We start from the raw sequence: 10,519 nt of genomic DNA on the forward strand, positions 1-10,519 counted from the left end.
GTGTAGAACTGGGTGGTGTAGAACTTGGTGGTGTAGAACCGGGTGGTGTAGAACTGGGTGGTGTAGAACTGGGTGGTGTAGAACTGGGTGGTGTATTGACGCCTTCACAGGAACGCTGGATTAAACTCCACACAGGTGGAGTCTATTTAATAAGTATGTTTGTTCCAAGGCATTGATCACACAGGATTTTATTTAGAGGTTTTTAGATTTCTTCTTTGTGAATAAAAAAAAATTGGATTCCACTTGCTACTTGTGTACCTTTTTGTGTTTGTCTATCACTTAAAATGTCAATAAAACACATTAAAGTTTGAGGTTGCAGCAAGACAAAATGTGGAAAACCTTCAGGGCTGCTAACCCTTCTGCAAAGCTTTGTATGTGAGCAACTCCAAAAACAGAAAGACTCTCACTCTCTTGAGCCCTGAATATTCACAGTAACCCTGTCGATAATGACCACAGGGACTTGTCTCATGCTGATGAGGGGTGAAGCAGCGTAACACCCCCTCTGAAGAGCACACTACCCAACAGTAGTGGCTGTTTATGAAGCAAAGAAGCAAGCAGAGGCTTGTCAGAACACATTTATAAACCTTTGGTTAGCTCAGCGGGGCACCAATCTTCACAGTTTTGAAGAAGAAACTGCTTTCACAGTTTGAACCACTGACCTGACAAGCTAATCTGAAATCCCTCCTCTCTATCCATAATCATTTTGTTTTATTTTAGTCTGTTTTGCTCTACCTAAACCAAAATCCAAACTGAAAACCTTATCGTAAGCAAGTGTTGATATGTATGTCAACTTATTAAAGGTCTGATCATTGTTTTACTATAGCAGACAAATAAATAAATCTGCCGTCTGCTTTATTTATGGCTGTCTGACATTGATTGTTTCAAAGACTGAAGCATCAAATACAAGAATCGCGGCTGTTACCACGGTAACAGATAAAATGATTCGGGGGATCCTCTGCTCAGGCGGCAGGTCTGTGTTCTGGACGTAAACATGTAAAGAAAACAGGTGGGTTCTAAGGGTAGTGTACATTTCTAAATTGCTTTAGATAAGGGAACTGAATTTGTAACTCTGGGTGTTCTGAGTTCAACCAAAAGGAAAAGCATTTGAGAGGCACAGCTTTCCTTTTGCAGAGAAACCCCTGCAGGCATTTTTTCAACGTAAAGAGAATTTTTGAAGAGCAATGAGAGTGAGAGAAAGAGAGAGCAACATAAGAGACAAGTCAGTACAAATGAAAGAAACATGTTTTTTACTTAACTTTGATTTTCCCTTGATTCAATATTTCTTTTTTCCGTCATTCCCCACACCCTATTCTGCAGCTCCAGTCAGAACGACCCGTCGGCTACCGTGGGAAAAGTGCGAGACTTGGCTTCCTTCCGACGGCACTTCCGGATGGGCTTCATGACCATGCCGGCGTCCCAGGACCTGTCCCCTCACACCTGTGCCTCGGCTATGGCACCCCGCTCGCAGTCCTGCCACGCTGTTGGTGCGGGGGATATGAGCCTCGAGAACGGAGATTACTCTGACACCCAGTCGCAGCACGGCGGCCGCTGCCCCCCGGCCAAACCCAAACGCCATCCGAGTACCCGCCTGAGCTCCTCGTCTGCTGATAGCAGAGGACCTCCTGAGACCCCGCCACCCTCTTCAAGCTCCCACTCACAGGGAAAACATTCAGAGAAGAAAAATTGTAAGCAGAAGTGTGTTTTGGTCACATTCTCTGTTGAAAATGGTTCATATTTTAACAAGACTTGTTATGTCTTGCAGCAATGAAGAAGTCCGACTCTGGGGAGATTGGAGCAAAGAAGGTGCCTCCTTTGAAACCCAAAAGGAGTCCCAGTACCCAGCTCACCTTTGACCCCCTTCCTCCACGTGTGCCTCCTTCTGCCACCCCCTTGCCCTTCCAGGCAGCAGACTCTCAGATTCAGACAGGAGATGGAGAGGATGAGCCAGTCTATATAGAGATGGTGGGCCAAGTGTTCACCAGAGAAAGCCAGACAGCCACGCCCCACCCCGTCACTCCCGTGGCCACCACGCCCGACTCTGACTCAGACCAGAGTGAGGCAATCTACGAGGAGATGAAATACCCTCATCAGGAGGACAGAGAGTCCCAGAGGCACCTCCCGCCAAAGCATGAGAAGCTTAAAGCCTCAAAGCACTACCACGTCACCACCTCGTCCTCCAGTAATTCTTCTTCTCTCCCTCGCCCTTCATCTTCTTCTCCGTCCTACTCCAAACCCAAAGCTACGGTGTCTATCTCCCATTCTTCTCCACTGCCTTCCTCTGCATCCTCCACTCCTGTACCCCAGGTCCTGTCCACCAGTCCCCACACACCACGAGCTCCAACTCCTTATCTGTTGCAAGGAGGTAAATCTGAATCCGAGTCCAACACGAAGATCCCGGCACCGTTCCCCAATCTCCTGCAGCATCGGCCCCCACTGCTTGCCTTTCCTCAGCCTGCAGCTGCCTCCAGCGGCGTTGGGGTTCAAAACAAGACGTCCACCTCTGCTAAAACTCAAACATCCACTGCGACAGCTCAAGCCAGCACCTCCTCATCGGCTTCTTCTAATGTTTCCACCTCCCTGTCAGGGTCCAAGGAATCATCAGGTGGCACGTCACAGCAGGACAAATACAGCCGAGACTCCCAGTTAGGCCCTGCTCCCGGACTGAGAGCCAGGAGTCACTCCACACCGCTACCTCCTTCCTCCAAATCCACTTCCCCTTTCTCCCATCACCACCACCATCCTCACCATCGCCCCTCGCACTATCATCACTACCGCAAGCCAGACAGAGGAGACTCCCCTGCTCCGACCAAGAGCAGCTCTCAGTCATCCAACCAGGCAACCGTCCAGACGCAAACCTCAAGTACGGGCAAGGAGGGCAAGAGTGTGAGCTTCCTCCTAAAGTCTGACAAAGGAGAGTGGGATAAAGACCGGGACAGAGGTAGAGACAGGGACAAGGAGCGAGATAGAGACAAGGACAAGGACAGGGACAGAGACAAGGATAAGGACAGAGAGCGAGACCGAGAAAGAGACAGAGATAGAGATAGGGAAGGAGGGCCACACTCATTACCGATAGAGAGCATTACCACCACTAGCAGCCAAACACCTCAAAGCAGCACCAGCTCCACTCCTACGCCACTATCCTCTTCCCAGCGTCCTCATTCTCGCCCACACCTCCGCTCTCACACACCCCACGGTCTGCCAGCATACAAGCCGCCCTCCTCGGACAGCCCGCTGCTGTGGACGTACCCGTCCAGTGGCTTCCGGAGACCACCGGCCTATGAGAGCTTGAGAGCCAGCTCCCAGACGCCGTCTCTACAACAGCCTTCAAGTCTCACTGGTGTGGGCGAGGGGGTGTCCAAGAGCAACAGCGGGTCCTCATCGCAGTCAAAAGTTGGCTTCATGCCTTGGGACAGCAGCGCCAGCTTAGCTGCGGACGACGGGTCTTACTGGCCCATGCAGAGGAAGCTGTCCTTTAGCCATGGGAGCAGAGAGGCAGAGAGTAAGTCGTCAATTTGAATCAATAAGGTTTGAATTTTTGAAGTGAGGTTTTGTGGAAAGTCATCATGCAGGTGATTTGCAATCGGCTCTCTTAGCTAATCCAGATTAGCTTAGGTTTGTAGTCTGAGACAGACCAAGACCGAAGACTTCTACCATCTTTTAACAACTTCATCTTCAAAAACGGTGATTCTAAGAAACGCTTTCATATAAAGCAACGTCCTGTGAAAACAATCAAAAGAGACAAAGTGAAGTTTCACAGCAATTTAATTTAACGCTATGCTAAATTGTTGCACTGCTTTCTACACTTTATATGTTACATTCTCAGTACGCGTTTCAAGCAGGAGGATTATTGCTGATACACCCACTCCCACTGTCATTTCCTGTACAAATAGTTGACTCAGTTAAAAAAAATTAACATTATACAATATATATATTATAATGTCTACAGGTTTCCAAAAATATTATTGCACATGCTGTTACAGGGACATTAAATGTTTTAAGTTGAATAAAGTCCACTTTAGTTTTGGCCCCTCTGGCACTAAATCAACTAATCTAAATTAAGACAAAACAATTACCTTCTACAGCATATTATTTGCTTATAACAGAATCTTGAACAACCCCTCTAAGTGACTGGAAAAGGAAGAAGAAGAATACAGTGATTATAAATGTGTTTCACTTTTATTTACCTATGCTCCTTTCCCTGATTCAGAGGACGAAGGGCGGGCCTGGAACGGCAGTGCTGATGCACTGTTGAGGATGGACAAGGAGGATCTTGGTTTGGGCTCTCGAGGCGGCCAGTCAGGCATCCCAGTTCACTTTAGTGGTGCCACCAGCAGGGCTCTGGGTCACTGCGAGTCGTTAGCTGGTGTGGACAGCAGCCCGGGATTCAGAGCGCTGCCCAGAGGAGGACTTCCTCTTCCCTGCCAGACCTTCCCTGCCTGTCGTAACGGAGGTAAGCACACCTAATGTTTTCTACTAGTTACAATATTTTGTTTAGAAGGAATCCCTGATAATAGATGAGCGGTGACTTGCAATTGTATTAGCACCCCTTGAAAATGACCAGATCAAATTAGAGGATCAAATATCTGTGTATTTTTGGGGGGCAGACTTAAAAAAAAAAACTCATTGCTTTCTTTCAACAATTGCTTTTCATCCTCCCACACTTACATGAAGGGTTGCAATTGTCCTGCATTCTTTCCTTTTTCAGACAATACCTTAAATAGTATCAGAGTAAAGATAATTTAATTCTAATCTGTGACACAGTCTTCAAATATTTACTGATAAAAAGTTATGAAAAGCATCTATTGCTTTGTTTCTGGTTGTCCTAGTCGATATCATGAAATCACAAATGAATGCATTCATGTTGCAACACTGCAAGGAGTATGAATACCTCTGAACGACGCTGTACAGTAGTTATTTTCTCTTGTTTAAGTTGTTGCATAAAACATGCTTAGAAAGATTATCTCAGGTATTTAAAATTTACTGTTGGATCCTGTGTGGCACACAAATCACCTAATATTGTGGGAAATATATTTATTAATCACACAAGCGTATTTTCATTTCTTATCTTTTCACAATTTATTTATTTTTGGACACTTCAAATGTAAAAGTGTTTATGTTCTATTTTTAGTTAAACATTCATGGTTAAATCTTTTGCTTGGGTTGAAAAATAAATAATGTACAAGTAGTAGAAGAAATATAACACACAATGAGGGCACCGTCGCTGTCCACCTTATCGGACCATGTTTCCTTCTAATATCCTGATAAGCAGGCATGCACCGTAACGTTTGTTTCCTTGCAGAAGTGGGGCGGCTGGGCCGCTCCTCCTCTGCTGCTGGAGTCAGACAGGTGGGTGGAGGAGATGTCCACAGACAGAGCAGTCTACCAGTACGAGAAGCCCTAAATCAGGTGAATATATATCACATCTGGCCTCACAGCTGCAGACGCTGGTAAATTTCAAACACAGTTTATTTTGAAGTCAACATTAATATTGCTCTCATTACGACTTCCCCCTTCTGCTGGAGACACTGCTCCTCCAGATCTATTTATAGCTGGTAGTTATGCCCACCGAGCAGAATAAGGGTCTGGTTTGTCTGTGAAGGGGAAAAAAAAAAGGGTATGTGACGACAGAAAAAAAAAAATGGAAGCAGTCAGAAAGGAATACATTGCGGATGTGAGAACACACTCAGCTGTATCAGGAGTGTGAACTGCAGTCTCCCAGCATCACATTTTTGCCCAGTTTCTGGCTCTAATGCAAGTGCTGACGCAGTTTGACTGTGCTGCAGAGACTGTCTGCATACGTTTGAGCGTCAAACTGTTAAACACGCAGCCACAGCACATCCTGGTGGCTGTCTATGGGAAGTGAACCTTTTTTTTTTTTTTTTAACACGTGCAAAGATTCTGTCCATTTATTAATGCACTGTGATGACATTAAAACTATAGAAAGCCATGTGCTGACGAACACCTTCTACTTCACATGCAGCTGCACGGTGTGGCCCCGGCTCAGGCTCCTTGCAGCCCCAGCGGCCCCGGCGTGTCCCGGCAGCAGCAGCAGCTTCAGCTCCACCAGCAGCAGCTGCAGCTCAAGCAGCAGCTCCAGCAGCTTCAGCAACAGCACCACCTACAGTTGCAGTTCCAGCAGCTTGCCCAGCTGGCACAGGGACAGCCTCCCGCTGGCGGGGGCACCATGTCGTCTACGTCGCAGACGCAGAGGGACGGCAAGCTGCTTGAAGTCATCGAGCGTAAGCGCTGCCTGTGCAAGGAGATTAAGGCACACAGACGGCCCGACAAAAGCCTGTGCAAGCAGGACAGCATGCCCATCCTCCCTAGCTGGAGACGGACACCTGAGCCTCGTAAGACTGGCACGCCACCCTGTCAGAGGCCGCAGGCCGTCGTGTGGGACACGGCTATCTGACCCCAGGAGAAGCGGATTACATAATATCATCTTTCAAATGGTCTGGGGAGAGAAATTACTTTAAGGAAGACAGATTGCATATCAAATGCAAACTTTGCTATTATTGTAATAGGGACTGGTTAGTTGAACTTTGACTACAAAAGAGGTGAAGAAATGTAGTTACAATCAGACTAAGTTAATTTCTTACCCGGCTGATTTGTATTTTCTCTGTACTACGTACTGCACTGATGTGTTCTGATTGCCAACAAGTTATTTTTTTGCCACTAAAAACACCACTTATTATTGCTAATACAGAGTGGGTTGTTTTCCTAGATTGGTGTTGCCAAATATCCTCCTGACTACTTGAGACACAAGGGAATCATGTACTTTCTTCAACAAAGCATCGAAACTACTCTGCAGAGGAGAGCAGACGAGACTCGTAGATAAGTTATCGAAGTGTTTCTTGAAAATCGTGAATGTATATGAGATGTCTTGGTATCAATAGATTGTCATTGTGGATGCAAATAATCATCACCGAGAAGTAAAAGCTACCTACTGTGTCCGTTTGCATATTTGTAATGTAAATCTATTTACTTTCTCGACCTTTCTGCAATTTTACAGCAATACGCTCTGAAAAAAAAAAACTCTTGAGCAACATATTAAAAAATAATAATAATAAATCTTGTGTCAGCTAGCCTAACATACATATCTGAGACTTGAAGAAGTCATATTTACTGTGTCATACTCTGCATGTCACCAATAGACAAGCAGTGCTGTAACCGTAAGACAAAAAGAAAAAAAAAAAAAAAAGAGAGAGAGAAAACAAGGATCCTGTCCGACAGATCTTAACTATACGGTCCTGTGTGGTTGTAGGAAAAAGATGAATCCACTGCGTAGGACGAGTCTGGGGCTGGGTTAGTCCAGCCGAGTGTAGTCAGATTCAGATCAGCGGTACACAAAACTCCAGTCATCACTCATGCTTTTTAACGCAGTTGCACATTAGCGTCCGTTCCACCGAGCACTTGACACCCATCAGCTCAAAGACTGCGCAACACGGTGCAGCTGATGAGACTGTGAGCATCGATCACCTCAACCCGAATGCTGGAACAATCTGCACAAAGCATCGCTTAGAGGAGAAATTCAGAACCCTGATGTACTGTAAATAGACATGTACAAGTGTATTGAAAATGTAGCAATTATCTCCATTTTCATACTTGTAATCAATACATATTATGTAGCATAGACTGTATAAACATAACTTTGTTCACTTATTTTTTTGTTTGTTTGTTTTTTTTTACTAAGAGAATTAAGTACCTGATGCAGAAAGCCCATGCATTACTTATTGTTCGACTTATAAACAATGAGCCCTCTGGAGAGAAAAAAACAAAACAAAGACAAACAGTTGTTTATATAATTTTATGCAAGATTCCCTTTAAGCTCTGTTATTTATTCGATCCCCTTTTTCTACATTCACTTTTATTTATGTACAGATTTTAACAGCTTTTTTGGTCTTAACATTTTTAATACTTTGCTGCTATTTCAATACCCGTGTTGTTCAATGGACTACATAGTGTTGCCATGATAAACATTATTAATATGATGCTTATTGTTATTTTTTTTTTTTTTCTTTCTGGGGTCGGGGGTTTCCAGAAAGCCGCGTGGAATGAAGTTTGTACCTTGAAGAGTCAGCTCTCCTGTTATAGTATTAAGGCGCTTGAATGTCTCTTGGTTGATGTTTTTTTTTTAATTGCTATTATTTTTAATAATAGTTATAGTACCAAACTGTACAGTGCAGTACATCCCGTGAAAAAAAGACCTATTTAAATGTTTAAGACTCACTCTTTGGCCTTTTCCCTTTGTTTATGTCCATCTGCTTGTGTTGGAGGTTTTCTTTTTCTTTCTCTTTCTAAGCCTTTTGAGTCCATTTTCATAAAAAAATAAAAATAAAAAACACAGGCCAAGTTGGAGGAAATGGGCAAGTGCAATGCATGCAGAGATTCCTTACACTGAAATGCTCCAAATGATACTTCCTATTGTGCCCAGTTTGATTTTAAATACCAAGTAATCACCTTATTGTCACGGACTGATGCGATACCCGAGGTACAGGCTACCATTTTTCCAGAATAGTTTACAGAGGCTGTTGGTTTTGTGTGTCTTCTGAAACTGTGGCCATTATATGAGTGCCATATACTCTATTGATATGGTAAGATACGGTGTACCTTGGAAATCACTGTAGTGCTATATTTGCATTGATATTGTCATTGGAAATAAATTTTATATAATGAACTTTACACAACAAACAAAAGTGGTCCCTGTTCCTGTATGCACCGAGTGACCCTGCACGGATAAGCATGGATGGATGAATGAATACCTGGAAAAACAAATCAATGGATTCTACACACATTCTTGAGAAGTCAGGAATGGTTTTGAATTTGATGTAATATTTTCAACACTGGATGAGAAAAGTGAGAAATGCATGCGAAGGAGAGAATGCTTTGATTTGTGACGTTACAGCAGATCCATTCATCCCACAGATAAACACACGTTCCTATAAAAATGAAATAAGGGCCATTGAGCGTTTTCTTTGGCCCAGTATGTCCAGTCATTTGGATCCATGTTTCTTGAACTACAGGGTCTTTCTTAGATCTCACAGGTGGTGGATTTTGATCTGGGGATGCTTGACGCAATAATAATAAATATTAATCTACTTTTGCATGTCAGTGTAATGGGAAATAAAGTTTGTTTTGTGTAGTGGAAACTCTACATACAAACTGTTGCTGTACTTTGCAGCTCATGAATCTGAGCATTTTATCGCAGCTTCAGATTTAGCTTAATTTAAAGGGCTGTTTCTTTATTTTTAAAGGAATCTTAACACATGTGCTCTAGATTTGTCACAAATCAGGTTTCAGATCAGTGGTGATCATGCGAAACAAAACTTGTCATGCTTGATATTGAAAATGACACAAGTGAATCAGTGCACTCAGATTACAGACTTTAATTTCTATATTAAATATTTTTGTTTTTGCCAAAGAACTGACTTCATCTGTATCAATTTTTATAGAAACAAGAAACAGAAAAAGGTGCATTCTGTTGGATATTTCTAATTCTTATGCCAGAGCAGAATTTCTATAAGGACAAGCAAGAAAAAAGTGTTTTTTTTTTTTATTTACTTTTTCTTGTATGCACATAGCATCCCATAAATCACGTAGAGTAAATTTGATTCAAGCAACACATTTTTGGATATTGAGTGGTTAACATCACTTTTCTGCTGTGTCATGATAACAACCTACAACTTTGATAATTAATACGAAACTGAATATCGGTTGAGCTGTGATGTCTAATTGTAGTTGGGAACACTCCGAATCAACTTGAGGTCCCGTGAAAACTTTGGACCGGCTCTTGGAAAACGTTTTTATGCAACATGCATTACACTGCAGCAGCTGCAGCAAAGGGGAGGAGCGGGACACAGTGTTCCTTCCGCACTCCTGCAGTACGTACTATTTCCAAATGAGGGCGCTATCTTCACTCCCTCGTCTCACCCTTTGCGGGTCTGCGCAAACCACCACATTCAATGGTCCCATGGGGTGATCGAAGTTTTAACTTGACGTAGTTTTTTTCTTTCTGTTTTATTTGACATAATGTCTTAAGTTTCATCACGCATCAGGGCTTGAAAAGTTATATGTAAGTCTCTGTAATGTACTGTAAAAACACAACCTCACTTATTTAATCTCATTTAATACTCTATATTTAATTTGTAGCCTTGTGTTAATGATTATTTAATTTAACGTAACTAAACCAGTAGACAGAATCTGACTGAGTATTTTAAAGTAGATCCTTTAGGGGTCCCTGTGGGACTATCGGGTGATATTATTTGTTGTTTGTCGTGCGGATACATGATGCTTCTTGCTTCGGATCCAATAAAAAACAAGACCCCGGCTGGCCACGCAATTTGCTTTTGGGCTTGTCTCTCATGACTCGGGACAGCGAGGAGTGAGGATGGAGAACAGATGATTGGCTAAGCCTGCAGAAGGAGGGAGGGAGGATGAGACTCAGGGTGCGTGGGTGTGTGTGTGTGTGTGGGTGTGTGTGTGTGTGCGTGCGTGTGTGTGTGTGTGTGTGTGTGTGTGT

The 10,519-nt window shown here is 43.4% G+C and overlaps 1 protein-coding gene across 3 annotated transcripts in view; it reads left to right on the forward strand.

Annotated features, from left to right (window-relative positions):
* Positions 1–7,784, forward strand: part of nyap1 (neuronal tyrosine phosphorylated phosphoinositide-3-kinase adaptor 1) — a 34,013-nt gene extending 26,229 nt beyond the window's left edge. For all 3 annotated transcript variants that reach the window (XM_007563142.2, XM_016676983.1, XM_016676984.1), the window contains 5 exons: positions 1,318–1,685; positions 1,763–3,499; positions 4,208–4,450; positions 5,300–5,406; positions 5,981–7,784. In XM_007563142.2, coding sequence (XP_007563204.1) covers positions 1,318–1,685; positions 1,763–3,499; positions 4,208–4,450; positions 5,300–5,406; positions 5,981–6,412 — 2,887 coding nt within the window. In that variant the 3' untranslated portion in view covers positions 6,413–7,784. The remainder of the gene's footprint in view (positions 1–1,317; positions 1,686–1,762; positions 3,500–4,207; positions 4,451–5,299; positions 5,407–5,980) is intronic.
* Positions 7,785–10,519: the final 2,735 nt, after the last annotated feature.

Source organism: Poecilia formosa, unplaced genomic scaffold (assembly GCF_000485575.1).
Source record: "Poecilia formosa unplaced genomic scaffold, Poecilia_formosa-5.1.2 Scaffold145, whole genome shotgun sequence".
Classification (NCBI taxonomy): Eukaryota; Metazoa; Chordata; class Actinopteri; order Cyprinodontiformes; family Poeciliidae; genus Poecilia; species Poecilia formosa.